Here is a 23815-nt window from a genome sequence, read left to right as displayed (position 1 = left end):
TGCACTTCTTTACGGTTGTTCGGCTTGTCAGCAAAGCAGTCAACTTTCCCTTTAAAACGATGATTAGTGTTAATGACCGGAACACGAAACACCAACTGTCACTTGTTTATTACTGCAGCAAAAAAACTTGGAACAAAACTCCCTATTCTCGTGTTTTACTTAGTCTCGTGCGCAGCAAAAAGTGAGTGCTACGTCATTTCCGACTTCAAGGACTCGTCCTCCATTAAGAAGATGAGAAACTTGAGATTGTCGGTCTCTTGGTACAAGGTCTGGCCTCGCTCGGCACCTCGGCGCCTGTGTTGGCAACATGAATGATATCGCTTATCTGACTAGGATGCTGTTACAGCCATCATTTCCTGTGTAGACATGTGCACACGTGTGTAAGTATGTGTGAATGTGAATGGGATTGTAAGGCACTCCGTGCTCCAGGCCACACAACACCCAGCGCTCACCACAAGGCGCTTAACTAAGCAACACAAATTTTTTTGTTCGACACACCCCGGGGAAATCTGAAACACGTGGATCCTGTGACTCATTATCTGTTCTGCGCAAACCCACCTTTCTTTGCTTATTTGTTTGTTCATCTTCTTGTTCTTTCGTTTGATTTGTTGGTATGGGTGTATTTTGGGGAAGGGCAAGGGGAGGCGAGAGCGTTCATAATTTGCGAGTGTGTGTGAGTTTATGCCTGGAGGGTTTGCCAAGCAGCAGAAATAAATGTAGGAGGAGTTCCCCAACCGTCTCAAACAAGCTATACATTGCCGGCAGCCATGTTTATGACGAGCACGCATGCGTACTACACACACGCTTATCGCGAGAGTTGTCTCCCATAGCGATGCACTCTTATCAGAAATCGTTGCACTCCACGGTTCCCAGGGCAAGACGCCATGCTGTTTTATTATGTTCTGAGTTGTTTTCCCCAAAAGTAAGAGAGAGAGAGTAGGGGTGGATGGATGAAGAAAGGGAGGGTAAAGCCAGGAGGGCGTGCGGCTGGCGAGGACGAAATGTGAGAGGTAGCGCGTGAAAGCTGGAGGCGTTGTGGGTGTCCTCTAATGACTGTTTACTTCCTCTCGCACAGCTTGTGATATTGCCGAGGACAGTGTGATGTAACAGTGAGAAGAGTTCCCTTCAAGTATTTTGTTTTTATGTTTATGAAATGTGCAGTCATGAGAGACATGTTTGCGAGAGTCGAGTGTGTGTTTGTAGAGGTCTGGTGTTTCACGCTGAGCAAGTAATAAAGGCTACATCAAAGCAAAGCACCCAGGGTTGCAAACAACTGCAACATGCATGTAAAAAAACAGTGCGCCTAAAACGAGAAATGAACCCAGGACAGTCAGTTCTCACTGTGTTTGTGACAGGCGCTATCCGTTGCGCCACTGGACATCCCAAGACTTTACAAACTTCGTAATATAAACAGATTTGTCAATATTGTAGATTACTACTGCAACATTCTTTTGAAGGTCTTAGAGCAGTGATTACTTTAAATGTGTCTTTTGTGCCCAGCAGCACCACAGTGATGTAAGGTGTCCCTTAAGTTACATCATGTTAGCTTGTAGCGGGTCCCCGAGGCACTAAATAACTAACACTAACTCAAAACACACTGCTGACTGGGCTACTGGCTACTGAATAGCTGATACTTATTACAAACTTACTAATGTGAGATGTTTTGGTAGTATTCATAGCGGAATCTGGCAATAATGTGAGGATATCTTGTCTATCAAGCTCGCCATTCAGGCACTCCGACAGCCAGTGTTGTAAGGAGGGGAAACTCGAAATGCCTTTCAGTCGAGACATTACAATCTTCTCCACAAAGCAAACTTTGTCCAGAGGGAGCTGGCTAAAAGAAAAACATCGTGTTTACTGTTGACTGGACATGCGCAGCACTTGACGAACCTGTTCCGGAAGGGCACGAGGCACGAGGCTCGCAAAGGCTCGTCGCGAAGTTGGTGGAGTCCGTATGGCGAAGCCTTTATACGTCAGTTGATGACTTTGCGCACGACCGGAAGAGGGAGCTGCAGGCTGCCGTGCATCAGCCATACACAGCAGGCTGGCCGCGTGGCTGGCACTCGTAACTTCCGGAAGTGGCGCGGGCGATAAGAGTCGATATCTTCCCCTTGAGATCCGGAGGCTGCCGTCTGGCGGCATTCTTTGCGTGATACAGACTTCAGTCGCGACCTGCCTTCCATCTTCCCCCATCCTCCGACATCCCCCTCCCTACACGTATACTCGCCTGCTACAATTTTAGTTCGTCGACGGGAAAAAGGTTTCATCTTCAACCCCGTTAACTGCGAAGGGAATTACCTCCCTTACCCAATTAGTGCCAGGGTGCCACCGTAACCATCTAGGTGGCAATGATTCCATAATACTTATAAACGCATGTCTAAGGCCACAGGGACATTTTTTATGAACAAAGCTGCCTTCAAATAGCATTTGTAATATTACCATCTCCTCCTTTGCAGTCTGTCCATTCGAGCATTGATATAAAACATGGCGTTTGTGTAAGTGTGATTACATTTTCTTTTGGAGGGGAATGAGTTCGTAATTCTTTGGTAATGCAGGAGACTGGAAATCTTTTGAATAATTATAATAAATCTTCCCATTTGCCCCTCTGTGGGTAGATGAGAACTGTTTGTAAACCTCTTGTCTGAAACAATATCTGGTCCGGGGATTGTGGCCAAACACCACAGCCACCGGCAGACCTGCTTGGTCCATGTCTCTCGCTCGCGCGCACATACGCACACACATACACAAACAAACAAACAAACAAAAACAAAAAAACAGAAACAAAAAAACACACACACATAAAATAAGCTGAAGATAACAGCCACAAACATACACCGAGTGGAATGCAGACGACTGACGCCGTGTGTGTGTTTTCGGTTCCAAACCAACTCTTCCCGCTGGTTTGGAAATGAGCTACATAGTTGGCATTTACTTGAAGGAGTAAGTCCTTGTCCTTTGTTGATTATTATTGTTATAGCAACGTGTAAAAACCCACAAAGATACACAAATGTCAATGATAGAAATAGTCCCTACGAGCAGTAAACACACAGAGTTCCTAATGCAAACTTTTTAAGTGTGCTTTGATCTGAGTTAGAAATTCTGAAACCAGATAAATGTGATATAAATGTTTTTTTTTTAATTACTAATTTTAACAAGAGTAAGTGGGCGCTAAATTTTTAATAAAAATCATCAATTATGAATCTCTAACAAATGTGATTTTAAGCTTCCCCAAAAAAACTAAAACAAGAGTAACCCTAGCTGATGCTATTTTTTTCTTTCTTCTCATGTCTCACAAATTTTCCTTCCTTCCAACATTTGCCAGGCCCTCCTGCTTCACGGTTATTACTCCCACACCAAACTCGCGAAACTTTTTTTCTTGTTTACAGGGTTTTGCTCAAAATCAAGTAAAGCTCGAGTGAGCGTGTGAGCAAGGGAAGGCCACGGGTGAGTGGAATAATAAAACAGAGGGAATCAGACTTTAGGAAAACGTAGCATGAGTACACAAGCACAGGCACGCACTGACTGCGCCATGAGTTATCGCCGCTGACTCGCTGTGTGTCGCCCCTGGCGCCGTGAACTGTGCACTGCAGGCAGTCGCGTGGTGCTGCACCCGTGTGGGTGGTGCGTTTGTGTTCGTCAGTGTGTGCAGTTCATCAGGGTGGGATAAAAGGGTCTGGAGCTGGTGACGACCAAAAAAGTTTTTAGAATCGGACGACGCAAATCAAACGGGATCTGAACTCCTGGCCGTTGACCTTCTGAACAGGTGAGCGCTCCCGAAGAGCAGAGCCATCAAGGTGCAAGTTCTGTTTTGCTTACCAGGTATGTGGAGACAATCCTTTCTTGATAGCTTTGTTTGTTTCTCGCTTGTACCCACTCCCCCTTTAATTACAAAAGTCAGTGTAGGTCTGTGTTGTGCTCCTGGCCAATCACCATCAGAAGATAGGAACTCAATTTAAACTGATCATCTGTTGTAATCCGTCACACCTTAAAAATCAAGGAAGCAGAAATTACCAGAAAAGCTCCACCTGTTGGCAAGTATATAAGTAGTGTTTTTGAAAATCACCGGAATGCACTGAGTCATTGCCGGGTAGTTGCGACAGGTGGCGGTGGGTTTCCGACAAAAGCTCATTGTTACTCCGATACTTCCCGATATCAAGGTCTCGACTGTTCCAGCTTCGACATAATAAAAGTTTGGTGAGTTCATTGAATACTTGGTGAAAATTGTACTTATCTTGTTAAAAAACAAAATCTGCCTCCGTTAAATATTTCGCCATCAATACAAGTGATCCCAGGGAGACTCGATGGCTGCTTGTCCTAGTGAAGGCTGTTGTATGCATACATTAATAACAGTCATTAGCAGACCTCCTGTTGATTACTCTCCTGTCTGTGGTTAATTACCTTTAGTGGCAGTAGGCTAGGCTGCTCTTTAGTGGTCTAAAAACACTGGGCTTTTGAAATATTGCTTCAGTGTTCTGTTGAGTGAGTACACAGACATTTAGATGGTTCTGCGGGACAAATGTCGAGGGTTAATGGTAGCCACAGCATGTCAACATATTTTGCTTGTTGAATATCTCAATGTTCTTATATTTCGGATCTGATTTCATGCACACATATCTAGAGATATTTTGACAGCCCCGCAAAGGAATGGTTAAGATGTTATCATTCCCAGTGTTGCCAAATACCTTCCTGCTGTAAGACTAGTGTTGATCAGCTCGCCAGTAGGTAATGAAAAAAGTTTTGACCCACTAAACCGTCGCTGGAGTAGAATACTCTGTACTCATCATCATTAAAGAAGAAGCAGTAGTAAACTTCAAAGTAATTAATTATTCGCAAACAACAATACACACTTAAATTTTCTTGGCATCTTTCTTAAAAGATCTATACACAAAAGGATGCCAGAGTTGATTCCTAGCAGCAATGGATTTATTTTTTATTTTTTTCAGATTTCTTTTTGACCACTTGAAAATTCCTACAATGAACCTGACGTCCAACATCACAAATCAAGCTGAAGAAGAAAAATTAAAGTACTACGCTGGAATCTACCACTCCTTTCACAACAGCTACATCTGGGTGCTGGCGGCCCTGGGTGTGCCTGGCAACATCGCCTGTTTACTGACTCTCACGTCCATGACCATGACCACGTCCATCTTCTACGTCACCTTGCTGGCAGGAACTGACCTCTTAGCTCTGGTCCTCAAAATCATTTTTCATCAGCTGAGCAACCACAGCATACCGCTGTACGATGTGGGATGCAAACTTGGTTCGTTTGTGGAGGTGGTGAGCTGCTACGCCAACTGGACCCTGGTCCTCATCTGCTTTGAGAGGTTCCTGGCCGTGTGCTATCCTCTCAAGCGGAACGCCTACTTCACAGAAGCAAGAGCCGTGGCCATTGCCGCTATCATTGCCATCATCATCTTCTTGTGCTATTTGTATGCAATTATACTTTATCAGTTTGACCCGGATAAGCTATGCGGGTTCTTCAACGGGCCACCAGGTTTTACTCAGTACTGGATCTGGACCGCAACCATCTTGTACTCGCTCTTACCTTTTGTGTTGCTCGCTGTCTTGACTGTCTTCATCATCCACAGTCTCAGGAAGCACTTCCGGTCTCGCCACACCCTGCAGGCGACTTCTGGGGTGGAACAAAGTTTTTCTCGCGCCGAGTTCTCCATCTGTGTCATGATGGTGGCAGCGGCTGTCGTCTTCTTGTTCCTCACCCTCCCGTCCTGCTTATTTTTTGTCCTGAGCGAAGCTCAGGTACTGGGGTACGATAGTACGGATCTTCAAATTATTTCTGTACTGATGGCAGAGTTTTCCACTGAGTTAGCAGATTCCAATCATGCCATTAATTTCTACATCTACTTCCTCACCAATGGGCGATTCCGTGCCCGCTTCAAGGCTTTAGTGCAAAGGGGATTCAAGAAAGTTCCAGAAAGTACCGTTGATTACAGAAGTAAAATTACCATTTTGCAAAGAAGTCTCGAACACCTAAATACAGCCAAGTTGTAAACTGGCAAAGAAAGTGTGGAACTATAGGAAGGAAATCTTTATTTATCAGACCTGTTGGAGAAAAGAGACTAATCTGTGGTCTTAATATAGAAAAGCAAATTCTTAATGGTGTATTTATAAAATTACATTAACAGGAAAAGAAAAAATATTTTACAGTCATAGCTTTGTGTTTGATACTTTGTGTCGACCTGTCTCGGATGTTGCTAGAAGTTTAAAGTGAACACTGCAGAACATAGAGACAAAGACACGTGATATTTGTCAATATCTGCAAAAATTAAGTTTAACCCTCTTAACATAGAATGTTTAGAGGTCAATGTTATGGTTTCGACCGGTATCCTTATGTTTTACATTCTGTCTTCTATGAGATGTACGGATATGCGATTGTATTTGTTTCCCGCATGGCTACGGGGCGACCTATTGTCTACCTTATAAGTCATGTGACTGTGTACATTATACTGACTGTGATGTAGCCAGCCTCTAGCCCCAAATTAGCTTATTAATGAGTATGAAGTTCCGACAAGACCAGTGACCAAGAAATCTGAGTATATATATTTAAACCAAAATGTATAGATGCATCTATAGAAGGTTGATATTTTAACTTTTTAACAACAGTTAAACTGTAAGTAGCAAGTAGAATACTCTGTGCTCAATGTTGTTGCTTATTGACATTAAGTTTTGCAATGTAAATAATAGCTTACATATCAGTCTCATGCCTTCAATAGACACGACTTCCTCACGAATATTTCCCATTCCCGACAAACTACAAATCCTCGTACGTCGACAATATTGTTACATTCACGAGAGAGGCTTTGTGTAAATGCTTCAATATGACTTTATACTGCATCATACCTACGAGATTCTAAGATGTAAATAATTGTGAACATTTTGTTGTAAAAATCGTGATGGTAACTGTGATATTTTGCTTACTGCACAAAGTATTTTTCCAGTTAAAAGGAAGCTGTCATCTAGAAAAGTGTCAGTAGGGTCTGTAAGTCTGTGGATATCCGTGATTGATGGCTTTTTTGCTAGAATTTCATTCTCCTAATGCCTGAAGGTATTCGTATCCCAGATTTACTGTTGATATTGTAAAAAATCCGTTTTGTGTTGCGCCAACTCGTCGCATATCAGGGCCGACATCAGAAAGTGTTGCATGCTGGGTGCATGTCTGTGTAGGAAGGTGCCCGTGATGCCTATCTTCTGGTCTTGTGTTCGTGCAGCTGTATGTGTGTGTGTGCTTTGGATCAGGTGCTGTGTAAATATTCTCTATAACTGAAGCTTAGGTTGAGCTCAGTATAATCTCAAAATTCCCCCCAAATCTCAACAAATATAACCCCTTCCTTTCCATGAAAAAAGTTGAAGTGTAACGTTAAGAAAGTGGATGGACAAGTGGACTTTCCTCCCTCGACTACTGGCTGCAGTCCTCACGTGACCTTCTGACATTGCAGTTCATCGCTTTCTGTGCGTGTTGATGTATACATTGTTATGGGGCTGTCTCTTACAATGTTTGCACTTAAAGTTTATCATAGCCAGTGCACAAACATTTCATTTTAAATTGTCAGGGATCTGGACTATACCTGAAATATCAATATGGAAAATATCACATGTATCTGAAGGTGAAAAGCTCCGAAATATTAGAATTTAGCAGAAAAATAACCTGTCCACAAGAGGTTCCGAGTAAATCCTGATCACTGAAGCCATTGTGTCTTTTGACCTCGAAGTCTTTACCTACTAGTGAAGATAATGAGAAGAATAAGATATTATGAGGATATAAGGAAAGGAATAATATACTGTAAAAAAATTAGATAAAAATAAGCCATTGTCAGGAAGAAGTGAACTAAGTAAATAGTAGACGACAGAACAGATCGTCAATCGACGAACATTTTCCCGGGTTTCTCCGCTCCCAGAAGACCGTAGAGCCATGAACAACGGTCGTAACACATTGCTGGTATACCTGTAACTTGTAAGAGTATAATTTCTGCTTGTCAGCCCTTCTCAGAGAACAGATGACCTTAGTGTGTCAAAAATATAGAGGAACAAAAGAAAGAATGAAAAGAAAAAAAGAAAAAAGACAGGAAAGAAGAATATAAGAAAAAAAATCGGATGCAAAAACGAAATTTGAAAAAAAGAGACAAACACAGACAGAAAGAATCAAAGAAAGAAAACAAGAACAACGAAATAAAAGAAATGTAGAGTAAAAAGGTTCTAAAAACAAATACAGACAGGTGGAACTATTAGTACTTCACCTTATTGCTCTCAAAACAATATAAGGAAACCGGTGAACTGGTTAATATTGTAACACAGCAAAGTGCCTTGTGTTATTCAAGATGTCTTTTGACTGAGAGGTTGCTACACAGACTAGCAGATGGTTTTACTTACTGAATGAATTGGCCGATGTTAACGATTTCGGATGCAAGATTAATGAATCTTAGTTACGAAATAAAAAAAAATTAATCAAAGAAAGCATATCAAATGTGGCAGCGAGCCACTGGAAAGTACAGTTTGAGTTTTACATATTTTATAAACCATTTGACGATTTGGAGTTGTGTTTTGTCATCTCATCAGGTGTGACCGAGGAGGGAAGGTGTGATGTCCTGTATACAGGATGTTTACTGCTTTGTTTTCCTCCCAGACCCACACTATAAAATATTGAATTGTTGATGGTTGCTTGCTGCACAATGAGGACTGAGTGTAATCTGAACGTTTGTAAAGTAATCTGAACTATTTGCCGATTGATTTTTTTCTAATCGAGGCAATCTGGGTAAAACTACTCCTTTCATGATAAATGTTTAAAAAAATAGTTATGTCCGTTATAAATATAGTTTTTATTCTGTTTTTGTCTTTCAAGCCAAGTATCTCTTTGTGTTGGTGGCTGTTTGGACATCTGCATTTTGTCTCATGAGAGTATTTTCAGTATAAAAATCAGACTGAGTTTTGTGTTTATTATGTGACGGTTGTGTAGAATGTTATGGATTCAGATTCTAAATTTGCTTCGATTTATGTGGGTCAAATTGAGATGTATCCACCTCCTTTATTGTTTTTGTGTCAGTACCAATGGTGATATATTTTTAAGATCCTGTATTGTAACAGTTGTGTTTGACCATCACAGTGATTGATATCTCAGATGCTTGTCTCGATCTCACGGTGATAAATGCAAAAGACTAATTACATGTTCAATATACGTGAGCTTTTTATTATTCTTTCCAAACTTGTTGCGGTTGGCTGTTCCATGTCTGAAATTCCCACGTCCGGTAACCAGTGTAAATGTGCAACTGGACCTGATTACCAAATGAACCACCACGAGGACCATACACAAATAAAAGCACGCTCAGCAAACAAAGCTTTGTGAACACATTGCAACGGGAAGCCAATGCAGTTCCGCGCGCGTACACGCAAACAACCACACAAACATTTGTAATCCAGAGCTCGTACATTGTACACCACAGCAACACAGCAATATTCGCCAACACCAGCAAAGAAGACTATTCTATTAAAGAAACTTATTTTTCTTAAACATACAATAATTTGAAAAATACACGAATTTATATTTATTTATCTAGCCGGCCTGCCAGCAAGCCATGTTTCTGTCTGTCCAGAAGCGAAATGGACAGAGGGGCTGTAATGGAGCCTCTGTCTGGGGCTGATTACACTCCCGATGCCTCCTCCATCAACATGCACGTGCACGCAAAACACTTACACTGAATTGCTGACAAAGATAATTCAATGTGACTCCCAGCCCCCAGCGTACGTCTCCAACAATCAACTCCAGGCAGTCTAGTGTAATAAACAAATTATTGACTCGAGAGTTTTCTACAAGTTGACATAACACAAGAAGTTCAAATTCTAGCTAATTGCTACCCGAGTAGTATATAATCTACAGGTAGTCACTCTGTCACTACCACTCCCTTCCCTCCCCCTGCCACCCGTAACGCAACCGTCTGGCTTCCTGTTGGCTTCCTATGTCCAGCTTGGGAGCGATACAATCAAACGTGATTGTCCCCCGATAGGAGGCAAGCAGCCAGCGATTCTCAGGCTCCGACTCATCTCCAGGGGAGATTACAGCAGCGAGACATCCCCGACCCTTGCCCCTCCCAACGGCCTAGCCCCGCCAGAGGGCGACAGTTGTGTTCACCGTCGTAGCGCCACCTAGCATCTACCCGCTACCACAGCTAACCGTTCTCATCTTGTGATTGTCCGTTTAACAGCGCGTTCGCTCGACTAGTGTAGGAAGCAGTGCAGCACCAGAGTTGTAGCCTTATTACCAGTGATCTCGTGATGTCCTGTCTGTGAGACTTGTTCACCGAGTCACATCTGCCGTGACCTCGGGGTCAAGCGAGGTTCACGTTTGTATTGTTATGTAATGATGGGTAATTATTGTGGTGGGTGTAGAGGGCTATCGTGATGACTATGTGTAATTACTCGGAGGGCGTATCCCAACCTCCTCTGTGTTACAGTGCACTGGATGTAGAGGGAGTGGTTCAACACCATCGTAAAATTTTGGGCGATAAATGTTCTTGAGTTCATTTCTTTCTAAACATTGTTTCGGTTAATTGAAGGGAGTGATTGTGATTCACCCCTGTAAGGGTCTGCATTAGAAATTATGTGTAAGTGTATTCGTCTGACATTTTTCTCTCTTCCTGTCGATGTCCACGTTTCCTAGAATTCGCACTCCATGTGCCAGGTCCATGTTGCACGTGCATTTTTAAACGTAGAGACGAGATGAATGCGCTTTCAGTTGTCCAGACTACAGTTCTTTGTGTAGGAGACCAGTATATGATGACGTGGACAGCCAAACAGAAAATTGTTTAGTTGTTTTCGAGAGAATGAGTCAGTTCCTGGCAAGTGTGACTGTTGGTGACTGTCTACAGCTGCCACTTTCGAATGACAATAATTTCTTGTTAATAGAAAAAGAATGCTTACTTCTTTCTTGTCTATTTTCTGCTTGTCTCTGTGTGATACTAAAGAGAGACAATAAATATACTGTCAACAATAAAACACGCATTTCTTACTTTTTCTCTCTGTGTATGCGTTCGTGTTCGTACGTGCGATGCAGCGACCACGCACTCATGTACTAGGACACCTAAATAATATACAACATAATTTCTATTCTAGGATAATTCTATTGAAACATTATCTTTGAAATGTATATTACGGTACACTGTATTCAGGTTGTGTAATATCTACATATTCACGCACAGACAAAGTTTTTGTTTGAAAACCCACCACCGTTAGCTGCTACCAGCAACTGTTCCCTCCCATGAAGCAGTGAACTGACTCACCGACTGCTTTCTCTATCACAGATATCAATGGATGCAATTGTGTGTGTGTGTGCGAGTGAAGAATACTAAAGCCATCTCTTTAACATCCGGATATTAAAAATAATAAAGAGACAGAGAGATTGATGATGATGAGCTATTAATATTCTATTATTATAGTCCGTGTGTTGACATCTTTACATCAGTTCTGTCTACTGCTGTTGAAATGATAACCCTTATAAATTAATGAATAAAAGTGTTGATAGTTTTATTGTCTATATGTGCCTACATTGCTACATTACCTGCGTCCATACGATGTGTGGATTCGCTAGGAAAGTGTTAATAATAATATTCAGGTGCCGGGTATCGTTCTGTCCTGTGTTATATTCACGGAATGTCTCGTCCATGCGCTGTGTACGGGTATCTGATAGCTTTACCGTTTTCAATGAAACAAGTGAACATGTACACATTTTTCAATTCATTTATCCATGCCGCAGATCGCAGCAAATAGTTTTAAGCTATTGGCCCTCTTCGTGACCTCTTTTTTTTTTTCTTTGTCTTTTTAAAAAAAAATTCAGGCCTAATTTTACTTAGGATCATGAATCTCTCAGCTTCAAAGGAAAAAACCGTCTGTTTCAACAGCTATACAAGTTTTCGAACCTACATAGTTTGCAAAAGCGGACAGGTGGACAACAGAAGGTGGAGAGGCGGTTATCGGAGAGGCTGCAGCAGTTGTTGACAAAGCCAGAGAGTTGGCAGACGTAGATACAAACATGAGAGTGAGTTCCTTCCACTCGCCCTCTGATGTTTGGCTGCAGCACAGACTGCACTTGCATGTGGAGGCTGCAACAAGGTGCTTCTGGGGAGATGTGGGTGCGGTGGAGTGTGGAGATTATCAGTTGTGATGTCGGCAGTTGGCTGTGGTGACGATAGAGGTAACGACTGAGCGACGCAAGTCAGACCGGACTTCACTATTTTGTTACAACCATCCTCGCTCTGAGGGCAAGTTGATTATCTTGCAAGGACTGGAAAATATTTTTAGAAGTTTGGGCTGGGCCATTCCCTTTTTCATAGAAGTAGATTTGCGTTGCGCTCATTGGCACCGAGCTATACAAGTCCTTTGCTGCCAGATATCCGGGATACTTTTAGAAACCAGGAAGCTGAGGCCACCTACATGTTCCCGAAAATACCACAAGACCTATATCTGTATATATGCAGTGTGCTTGAAAATCACCGGAATTCACTGTCGTTGTCAGGTGTGTCGACCTGTGACTGCGGGTGGCGGGTGTTCAGACGATTTCTTGCGGCCAGTTCCTTGAGCGATCATCATTCGTCTCCACTGCATCTCCAAACAGCAAATTCTTGGTAAGTTCATTTTAAAACAAATGTTTAGCGAAAACTATTTGGAAATCTTACTAACTGTCCTTAAGATTTTTATAAAAATAATAGCATTAATAAAACCAGAAATTGGATGATATAGTACCGCATAGCTTGTAGTAGCTCCGTCTTCAACAGATGCTGCACTTACTAGCATGGTCATACACATATGTTCATTTGAAAGCCTCTCCTGTCTGTAGATAAACATGCTATGTGGTGATAATATTTGTTTTAAAATTGTTGTGAAACACTGAGATTTTCAGAACGACTTTAAAATATTTTGTACTCAGACTACAGTTGTTCTCGGAGACACGTGAAGTGGACGTTCCGTGCACACGACTTTTGTCAGTTTGTAAAATCCCAGACACCTGCTATTAAGCTGTACTTGTTTTTGTGAAACGAATAAAAAGAAGAAAGGTCTTGAGAGAGGAATAAAAGAAGTAAAATATGGAAAATTTTGTTGAAAGTTTTTGTACAAGAAACGCATAAGCGAAGATGATGTAATGCATGCGTTGGTCCTCGTCATCATTGTCCTCACCATTATAATCCTAAGTAGTGTATGATCATTTTAAAATAACAAAACAATAACAAGAAAAAAAAGATTAAATCTAATAAGTTTTCAATTTTCCCTTTCCCTGAAAAATGGTTACAATAAACAGTGTCCTCTCACCTGTGTAAATATATTCGTTTTTCTTCTTTTCCAGATTTGTCTTTGACCGGTGGCAGTTCCCTACAATGAACCTGACGTCCAACATCACAAATCAAATTGACGAAGATAAAGTAAATTACTACATCGGAATTTATACCTCCTTTCACAACAGCTACATCTGGGTGATAGTGGCCCTGGGTGTGCCTGGCAACATCGCCAGCTTACTGACTCTCACATCCATGACCATGACCACGTCCATCTTCTACGTCACCTTGCTGGCAGGAACTGACCTCCTCGCTCTGGTCCTCAAACTTGTTTTTCACCAGCTGAGCAACCACAACATACCGCTGTACGATGTGGGATGTAAGTTTGGTTTGTTTGTGGAGGTGGTGAGCTGCTACGCCAGCTGGACCCTGGTTCTCATCTGCTTTGAGAGGTTCCTGGCCGTGTGCTATCCTCTCAAGCGGAACGCCTACTTCACACAAACAAAAGCCGTGGCCATTGCCGTTGTTATTGCCATGATGATCTTCTTGTGCTACTTGTATGCAATTATACTTCGTCAGTTTGACCCTGATAAACTATGTGGGTTCTTCAACGGGCCACCAGGTTTTACTCAGTACTGGATCTGGACCGCATCCATCTTGTACTCGCTCTTACCCTTCGTGTTACTCGCTGTCTTGACCGTCTTCATCATCCACAGTCTCAGGAAGCACTTCCGGTCTCGCCACACCCTGCACGCGACCTCGGGGGTGGAACAAAGTTTTTCTCGCGCCGAGTTCGCCATTTGTGTCATGATGGTGGCAGCGACTGTCGTCTTCTTGTTCCTCACCCTCCCGTCCTGCGTATACTTTGTCCTGTACGAAGCTCATGTCCTGAATTACGATCAGGGCGTTGATCTTCAGATTATCACCTTGCTGACTGAAGAGTTCTCCAAGGAGCTCGCGGATTTGAGTCACGGGATCAACTTCTACATCTACTTCCTCACCAACGGCCGGTTTCGTGGTCGCTTCAAGCAGCTTTTGCACAAGATTTGTTAGGAACACTGTGGTAATCACTGTTTGCAAAAATTGAAAACCTAGTGGCTCCACCCTTCTAAAAAATCTTAAGCACCTTCATGTAGGTGGATAAAGGTGATGTAAATCCCTAGAAACAATAGAACAAAAATGCTGAGCTGTTGGGAGAAGAGACACTACACTGGTTTAAAAGCATTGCTGTTTACTTGTTATGAGCTTTGAAAATGTTTGCATCCCAAAAGAAAAGATTAGACAAAAAGTAATCAGTTGTTTTTGGATTTTTTAATTAATTAATAAGCCTAGAATGTGGTGGAAATTCGAAGAGTGCTGTATGACAATTTAGAACTTTTAGTTTTACTTTGAAAGTGCAGACTGTAGAAACAAAGCAAACAAATTTTGTTTGGGAAAAGCAGTAAAGGATGTTGCTGGTAATTTTTTCCTTTCCACCCAAAATGGATGACGGGTATCTCAGGGGAAATAATTGCAGGCAGTATTGGCTTGGCTCCTATTTTCGCATGCCTTAGACACAGTCGAACTTTGACATTTGATTGTCCCAAAGGCTACCAGGCAATTGTTTTTTAAATGAAAATGGGGAACTGTCGTTGTTAATGGATGTTTTGCCCCAGAAGTGTTAGAGTGCATGTGCTTGCAGCTTTGTTGTGTGAATATTGACCATCGATGTATTGTTTTGAGTAGCCAAGGTTTTCTCTGTTCTAGCCATTGTCTTTTCCAGAATACAGTAGACACTAAGAACATTTCTTCTTTACCATTTACTGGTACCCTTGGGGTACTGTCTTCGCCGATGAGTGGCATGTTGTTGATGTTGGTGTTCAAAGTGCCTGACATTCTACTGACAGTAATGACCTCTGTCTTTCCTATCTAATTTGCATATCATTGGTCAGTCCATGTAGGTACCGATCACCTTTACTTGGGGTAACGAAGACAAGGTGGAGTTCTTTATTGTATTGTCTCCGACGTCCAGTTCTCTGAGGATAAAGACTGTGTCCCTTCCTAAACCAAACTGTGAATTGTTTAATCTTGAATAAACATGTCCATACATCGATATCACTCCTTATTAAACAAGACATTAATCTTAAATAGCTGGGCAGAGTTTATGAAAAGAAAGAACAACTATTGTATATAATGTTTTACTCCATGTAGCTTCTCTTCAAAAGCTGTTGGTTGTGACATCAGAGTTGAATTGTGCATGCCGTTAGTAGTAGTAAGTATTTCTCTGGTTTTTGGGGTTTTTTTTTGTTTTTTTGTTGGTTTTTTTTTGTTGTTTTTTTGCTCTATGAACTATTCAACGTTCGTCCAAAACCGCACGATGCCATCTTCTGCTCCAAATATTTTCCTTCTTTTGTCGTCCGTAAAAATAAAAGCATTTTCATAAACTTGAAAAAAACAAGTCCAGATCCAATTCCATTCCTAGCTTGTAATAAGGAAATGGTTTTTTTTTCTTAAATGTTGTGTGTGACGCCGTTGCTGGTGCTGGTGTTGGTGTTGGTGTTGGTGCTGGTGTTGGTGCTGGTGTTGGTGCTGGTGCTGGTGCTGGTGCTGGTGCTGGTGCTGGTGCTGGTGTTGGTGCTGGTGTTGGTGTTGGTGTTGCCAGTGTATTTCAGCGCCTGCTGTGTACAGTTCGTGCTTGCCCTGTAGCTCCAGCCACAAAGCCCACAGGTCCTTTACAAACATACCTTGTTAGAAGACATAAAGCATTCACGGCCAAAGAGAGTGAACAGTCAAAACAATTGTCAGTAATTTTGCCCAAGCTTGATACAAGTCCAAGCTTTTCTCGTGGAAGACGGTTGTTAAATTTTCCTCTTGGAAACTGTGCTTACTGAAGTTCTGCAAACCTTCCGTGCCAGTCCCTGATGAATGTCTGACATCTACATTTCGTTTCTTTAATAACAGCTAAATGTTCCAGATGTTGGAGGCATTTCTGACCAAGGTTTGACTGAGAACACTGTGCATGCCGAGGTCAGGAAGGAGTCACAGCCTGGTGTTGCTCGAGGTGTAGAAAGACGAGAGTAGATGAGGCTCAGCCAAGATAACATCTGCTGTGAATGTTTTGCTACAAAACCAACTCACACGGAGCTCAAAGCCAGATTCTGTTCACATTTTGGGTGAATGTAGCTCACCGGTCGTTATAAAGATGATAACCTAAAAAATACAAAGTGAAAAGTTTACGAATGTTCATGGATACATCTCGTAAAAAAATCGTTTCCAGCTCTTCCACAGTGCCGGTAGTCTTGACATATTTATGTCGGAGATTTTCACAACCCCGCAGTTTTGTCAACCTTCTCTGCACATGATGATGTTTGCAGACTTTGGAAAAAAACAGTCTCCTGATTTTAAAAATAAAGTAGGGCTAGGGGAAGTAATCGTATGCGTTGGAAGAAAATACACTCTCCTGTGGTGTCAAAAACGATTGCGTGGATAGAAACAAGACTGAAAAACTGTAAAACTTTCTTAACGACAATGTATTTTGGGCACGCGGGTAGTTAGCTAGCAATCCTTTGCCGTTAGATACAGGAAAAAGTCATTGAAGCTTTCAGCTGTAATTTGCATTGCAACAGCGTAACCTGTAAGAAAGGAAGAAAGAAAGGATGGAAGGAAGGAAGGAAGGAAGGAAGGAAGGAAATGTATTCAGTTGTCAGGCAAGATGCATAAGCAAAAAATAGGCTCATGCAGATCGAAACTTACCAAGTTCATGTTCAAGGCAGAAATACAGACTCGTGTTACTCAGAAACCTTTGACCCCGGCAATACTTCATCCAAGATGGCGTGGACTGGTGACAGCAGCTTTTGTCTGGATTAGCATGGGTGTTCATCTGCTAAACGAATTGGCGGATGAAATTCTGATTGCAAAACGATTATTACATTTCTATTTGCTTCTTTGTGGGACTGTTGTGCTCTTTAAACGGGCTGCAGCTGCCTGTGTGTACGTCCACCTGTCCGTCTGTGTCTGCTGCTTTTACTGATGTTAAAAGTCCAAAAACATTTTTTTAAAGAATGGTTATTTCTCTCTTGCGCTGTTTTCTGTTAGCCTGTTGCTAAAATGGCAAAGACATTTTCAAAGATGACGATTAAAAGACATTTGGCTTATTGTATGTAGGCTTGTTAGCGCGTGATGCAGTGTAGATGACTTGGCTCAGAGCATCAGGACGTGCAGTCAGAGACTTGAGCACGCGCACCACGTCATGTTTACGTCACAGCACGCGCCTGCACACGCTCCAACAAGTCTCTCACACACAGCGAGAGTGAGTGAAAGTATGTGTGTGTGCTTGTTTATGTGTGTGTGCTTGTTTGTTTGTGTGTTTGTTTGTTTGTTTGTGGTTGTGTGTATTTGTGTTTATTTGTTTGTGTTTATTTGTTTGTGTGTGTGCTTGTTTGTTTGTGTGTTTGTTTGTTTGTTTGTTTGTGGGCTTGTTTATGTGTGTGTGCTTGTTTGTTTGTGGTTGTGTGTATTTGTGTTTATTTGTTTGTGTTTATTTGTTTGTGTGTGTGTTTTTGTGTGTGTGTGTGTTTGTGTGTGTGTTTGTTTGTTTGTTTGTTTTTGTTTTTGTTTGTGTTTATTTGTGTGTGTTAGTATGTGCGTGTTAGTGTATGTTGTTTGGTGTGTGTTTGTTTGTGTGTATTTGTTTGTGTTTGTGTTTGTTTGTGTGTGTTTGTGTGTGCTTTTGTGTGTGTGTGTGTGTGTGTGTGTGTGTGTGTGTTGTGCTTGTTTGTGTGCATGTATGTGTGCTTGTTTGTTTGTTTGTGTGTGGGGGTGTTTGTGTGAGCGCCCGTGTGTGGCTGTGTAGGTGTGGGCGAGTATGAGGATTTATTGGGGGAAGGGTAAGATGTGAGCGACCGCTGCTCGACATGACCCTAGCAACGTCTCGGTCATAGACAGTAAAGAAGTGCCCAGAGACATGTTTGCTGCCCCTAAGGGAACATAAAGTAAAATATTTTTGCGAGTATCGGAAAACACGTTTAATCATTTTTCCGTCTCACCGACGGAAACGAAATCACATTATTACTGATAGAATTCATTATCTATCTATCATAAATCTGTCCCCTTGTGTGTGTGGGCGCGCGTCATCATTGCATACAGCTATGCAAGTGTAAATATATGTGTCATGGATCTAGTCAGAGTGCTAGGACTGGGCGCGTGTGTAGATGAAAGCGTGCGAATGATGGACGTTCTCTAAATAGAACGTGACAAATGACGTATAGTGACGTCAAAAAGAAATAGTGAGGTAAGCGAGAGAGACGTTGAGAAGGGATATGGAAGCAGAAGGACGTTAGAGGACATTTTTAGAAGAAGAAGGACGCTGGAGAATAGGGAGAAGAAGAGGACGTTAGAGAGTAGATAGAAGAGGAAGAACGATAGCGAGTGGAAGAAGAAGAAAGTTAGAGAGCGGAACGGGAGACGTGAACGCATTTGCCAAGACAATGCGATTTGCTGATCAGAGATCGAATGTACTAATGTGAAAGGAGAAACGACTGCCAAGACAGTGAGTTTATAGTGTGTGAGGTGTTCGTTGTACTTTGTAGAAGTGGAGATTGAAGGAAGAACTGTGGTGTTAGAGACCGTTTTGCTTTTATAGTTAGGATCTATTTTTTTGGTTGGTAATTTTGATCAGTAAACAGACAGACTCGTACGGGCGAATCATTCTTTAAATTGGAACGAAAGAACGCGCAATTGTCCGACCCGCTGGTGAGTTGGAGAGAGCGAAAGAAAAGAGGCACCGGTGGTGTCGTGACAATATTCCAATAAAATCATGACATAATCCAATCTAAACATCGACTGAGTCTGCAAAACACGTAAATAAAATATGCTTTGATTCAATTAAAATAAGGAAAGTATCCCTACAAGTATCCTTGGAGACATTCATAAATAAGTTTTTTGTTTTATTTTAATGCTTTTACTTGTCAATCCTCCTGACTCATCCGCCATGAGAAGAGGTGAAAGGTCGTGTAGATATTGACCTCCAGCAGTTCCAGTGACGTCAGTGTGGTGATGTGTATCGTAGTGTCCGATCCTTCCATTCAAATTATTGTGGTTTTTTTTTTCCTATTTGACAGATGCATGTAGGGAACAGGAATTGTGCATTTCCATCTTCATAAATTTACTCCGGATGTCCACCTCGTGCTGGCTTCTGAATTAAAAAATAAAATTAAAATGTCTTGGATCATGGAAGGTCTGATTTACATTTTATGTCTTCCTGTCTTCCTAACTCCATTCCCTGGTCCTCGTACTGGACAGGACTTCAAGGCGTAAATAACATGTAAATGACATTTTTATATTTCCTTACCAAACGGCTAATAAATGAAAAATCGGTGGTGACCGTATTTCTGCTCACTGTTGACCTGTTGGCCTTTCTCTGAATTTCGTTTTTTAATCAGTTTGATCTTCTTCTTGCATGTCAGCTGGTGCTGAGTCACAACACGTCCATGACAGGCGGATGGAAAGAGAGGAAGAGTAAACTACTTTATTATCTGTTCAAAGCTTCCAACTTCTTGCTCAGATGTGTTTGTGTTTGCGGGAAAATAGTTTATAAACTTGCAGGTCACCTGCTTTGTCATAGTCGCTTTTTGAGCAGAACGAGATTGGTTTCGTCAGTTCAATAGCCTCATGTGACTCACCCTGACATTTTCAGCCAGCTTGCTGTGTGTAGACAGTTCCAGACTGCTTTTCTCATGGAGGGACTTGATGACGAGAGTAAGAGTTATGACTTGCACCCTCGTGGACTACACAAAGGATGCCACCCTACCTGCATCAACGACTTGCGCCATATCATCTTCTACAAGCACCACCCGAGGTGCACGTGAGCTTCACCTGAATGCATCTGTCGTTAGGAAGAACTGTTTATGAGTTTTATAGTCTGCTAGTCAGTTTGCTTTAGTTTATTTTTTTAACTTAGAAGGTAATTTGAATATTATAAAGTTGTAGTTATTTGTTTAGTATGTTATATCAAAACAACAAAGCTGCATCTTGTAGCTTAGTACGTTTCATCAATACAATAAATTGTTAAATTGCATTAATACAAGATGTAGATAGTAACATGTGTTTACAACTATTGTGCCTCCTGGAAGCTGATACGAATGTTGTTTTTTTTTAATAAATGGTTGATAATACAGCTACTGACACACACACACACGCTCTCAAGTACTCAAGCATACTTTTATGCACAATGCACAAGCACGCGCGCACACATACACATACACACCCCCTTGGTGGTGCTCAGCTATTTGTCGTCATAGCAACGCAGCTATCACCCCACCACCATATTCTCTGTGAAAACGTGTGATATTTCCTTCCACAGCCCTCCAAGCTTCTGTGATCGGTCCCCAAGTGATGATAACAAGGAGACATCCGTGGACATTATCAGTGGGTGGCAGCCTGCACGCTGCGCTACCTCCCTGTAGCGAGGCTGGAGGACAGGTCACGTGACATTGCCCTACGCCCAGAGAGTCACATGATATTGACCGCTCCTGGCGAAATGATTTATCATCTCCCGTGAGTTCTCCATTTTTAGGAGTTTGGGTCTGCTCTTCATCATCTTTATTTTCTTCCGAGAAGTTATGACAGTGATATTGAATCACAAAAATCGAGTAGAACGTGGTAGGCAGGAAGGAAGGAGTGAGCACTGTGTAGTGTATAAGTAATGAGAATACACAGTAGCTGATAAAATAGTGTAGCAAGTGGGACAATAAATAAACAACTATTTTACGAATAGTCCACAATGACAGTCCTAACATTTCATCCGATGCAGCCTCACTGGCCATCGCTACAGTACTCGATACAACACTCGATACAACACTCGATACAATACTCTATCTTCCAATTAATTTGCTCCATGTTTTTTGAGAATTTTCTTATCTTGTTATGATTAAGTGCGCAGGGAAACAGAGACCAATCAATATGGTATGAGCACGATGGCTGCTGCCAGACTTGATAATCGTCTGCTAGTGCTGCATGCTTCTACTAACCTCCTGTAACAGGTGTTACATGCTTTGTTACACCTCCACAGCTGCTGGCACGCGCTTCTGAGAGAACATTCGTGACTGGCGTGACACGTGTTACACCTCAAACACTCTCCCTGCATCTGCTGCTCCTCTAAGGGAGGCATTTCTCCCCCCGACCCCAAGCCTCTAGTGATGGCTATCTCTCTCTCTCATCTTTCAAGCATGCACGAGGCTCGCTAGAGCATCAGTTGCTCAATGTATGGAGTCAAGCTGTATACTTGGCATGTGAGCAAGAACCTGTTGGTCTGTCTGCCAGTACCTGTTGACATTCCAGTAAATATGTGTTGACATATCTAATGGTAGCTGTGTTGAGGGGTCATGACCTCTTGACTCTTCTGTCACTACTTAATTCCCTACCTCCCAGTAGCTACCTTTTGACTACTTCAATGAATGCCAAAATTAACTAATCAATGGAGGCACTAATTTGCAATGTACGTACTAGCAAATCTACATCTAATACAAATAACTTGTTAGCATCCCTTCAATATGATACAACAGTATGATGCAAGAACCACGAGTTTGCATCAATGTTTGCCAGACGAAATCCAAAACTTCTTATGCTCGGTAAATCACATTTAAAAACTATTTTTATCCCTCATCTTACTTGCTATTAGATAAGGGGATAGAAATCCTTTCCTCGTTTTTCTAACTAAATATAAAAAGTAAGAGACTGATGTATGAGGACAGCTTTCGGGTATTCCGGTAGTTTTTGTGAGGTGCATTAAAGATACAAGCAGCATCTCTAACGGATTTCTCCCTCACTTTAATACTCCACATCATCACCTTCCTCAGGATGGAGTGAAGAGAGGAATCACACATGCCCCGAACTATATTTTTCTTCATCTAAATGTGAACAGACATTTCGGATATCAAAATGTGTGCTCAGCAGTCTGGGGCCAAGAAAAATTGTGAGCTCAGTTCACTTTGTCCAACCTTTTGCGTCTTGCTCTAGTAAAGTCGTTATGTCTGTTTGCTCTTACCACTAAATATATCTTTTATCTGACATCTTGTCTCATTCAAGTCTCCGTTTCAAGTTCTTGTAGCGAGCTAGACCCTGGAAAATGAATATAACCAGGACATAAACTATGTAGTTCACGTAAAGCCAAGCTAAAAAAGGATCTGTTGAGACATCGAGATAAGACAACCTCAGTGCACAGCTTCCAAGAAAACATCCCAGTACAAGACATTTTTTTTCTTCTTTGGAGATACCCGAAGTGATAACGAGGGGGAAACTGTAAAAAGACAACTGTGTGTGCGAGTCATCAAACACAAATACAGGGAGCCATTGTCGCTCGTCACATAAACCACACAGTGAATATGTTCTTTGCTATTTGCAGGTGGCGCCAGGGGAGACTATCACACCATGAAGAACTGCAGGACATGAACTCTGACAACACAAAGACTTGCTTGATGCTCGCTTTTAACACTTGCAGCTGGAATTTCCTGAGGGAAAGATTCTTCCTGCGGAACAGGACAGCAATACAATATTAAGAAAATAATCGACGATTATTCATCGTCATTCAATGGCATGTGTGTGTGTGTGTTTGTGTGTGTGCACGCATGCCAAATAGAGAGATTTTGTCGCTGAAATATGTGTAAATATTATCTCATCCGCTTTGAACCCGTATCATCCACGGAAAAGAACAGTCAGAGATTGTTGTCTTTGCCAGCAGGAGTTGTACCCGAGGTGCACTAACCTACCCAGGAGGTCAAAGGTACAAGTAGGATGTTGTGGGTCTGGCAGATATTAGATGCACGGGCGTTGGAGAAAAAGCAACGAATGATCATCACACGCTTTGGTACAGCGTGAAGGAAAACAAAGAGAAGCATGGTGCGGGAATGGCCATCTTCCCACAGAAGTAATGGTTGTACTAAGGCAATGGACTAAGTACTGCAATGACCCATGAAACTTCCCGCTGGAGACATCCTCCTAACATCCTCCTAGGTAATCAGACTGCTTCCAGTGACCCTGCAGACCTTGGTACATGATGAGTAAATTCAACATCGAAGAGGATCTTGTTGAAGCTATCGAAGCTTTACACAAATGATCCATGAATTCAGTACTTCTCGACAACCAGAAGCATCTCTTACCGACGAAGGAGGTTGCATGCCAAGCCACTGTCACAGATGCTGCTCAACATCTTTCTGGAGAATATCATGAAAGAACCTCTCTAGAAACAACCACACCCCCGTCTCCACCCAACGTGAAAGAATGAGTCGACCAAGACATCCAAAAATGCTGAAATCAACTAATCTTCTCCAAGCAAGTATTAAATGGTCTCATATACTAAACAGAAAGGCTACTTCTGATGTTAAGAACAATTTTTGTATCAGCTTACTTGGTGATATAAATTCCGCAGTAATTCTCAACCATCCTTGGCATACTAAACCGAGCTCTCAGGACAGTAAATCACTTTTGTTAAAACTGAATCGTTATCCGAGGAGGTGAAAGGAATCCGTTCATCCCTCGACTGATACACAGAAACACCTGTCAGGTGGGTC

General features: G+C 42.0%; 1 protein-coding gene and 1 long non-coding RNA gene across 4 annotated transcripts; both read left to right on the top strand.

Moving 5' to 3' along the window:
• The first annotated feature begins 3433 nt into the window (after positions 1 to 3433).
• Positions 3434 to 17542, top strand: LOC112564856 (FMRFamide receptor-like). Of its 3 annotated transcripts, XM_025239933.1 has the most exons (3): positions 3434 to 3819; positions 12518 to 12626; positions 13343 to 17542. In XM_025239933.1, the coding sequence occupies exon 3, from the start codon at positions 13374 to 13376 to the stop codon at positions 14322 to 14324; it is 951 nt and encodes a 316-aa protein (XP_025095718.1). In that variant the 5' UTR covers positions 3434 to 3819; positions 12518 to 12626; positions 13343 to 13373; the 3' UTR covers positions 14325 to 17542. The 3 variants fall into 3 exon arrangements, with proteins under 3 accessions (XP_025095718.1, XP_025095716.1, XP_025095717.1); XM_025239931.1 differs by lacking the exons at positions 12518 to 12626; positions 13343 to 17542 and adding an exon at positions 4944 to 9187 and having other exon boundaries at positions 3448 to 3819; XM_025239932.1 differs by lacking the exons at positions 3434 to 3819; positions 12518 to 12626; positions 13343 to 17542 and adding exons at positions 3833 to 4194; positions 4944 to 9187.
• Positions 17543 to 18654: 1112 nt separating this feature from the next.
• LOC112564629 lies at positions 18655 to 23498 on the top strand. Its single transcript, XR_003099251.1, has 3 exons — positions 18655 to 20106; positions 20611 to 20804; positions 22651 to 23498. It is a non-coding gene; the product is annotated as an uncharacterized LOC112564629 (long non-coding RNA).
• The last annotated feature ends 317 nt before the right edge of the window (positions 23499 to 23815 follow it).

Source organism: Pomacea canaliculata, linkage group LG5 (assembly GCF_003073045.1).
Source record: "Pomacea canaliculata isolate SZHN2017 linkage group LG5, ASM307304v1, whole genome shotgun sequence".
Classification (NCBI taxonomy): domain Eukaryota; kingdom Metazoa; phylum Mollusca; class Gastropoda; order Architaenioglossa; family Ampullariidae; genus Pomacea; species Pomacea canaliculata.
The sequence above is the reverse complement of the archived record's forward strand: the minus strand, read 5'-3'. Positions and strand labels throughout refer to the sequence as shown.

Coding starts and splice junctions, on each gene's coding strand:
- LOC112564856 (XM_025239931.1), top strand. CDS start 4,975: ATGAACCTGACGTCCAACATCACAAATCAAGCTGAAGAAGAAAAATTA.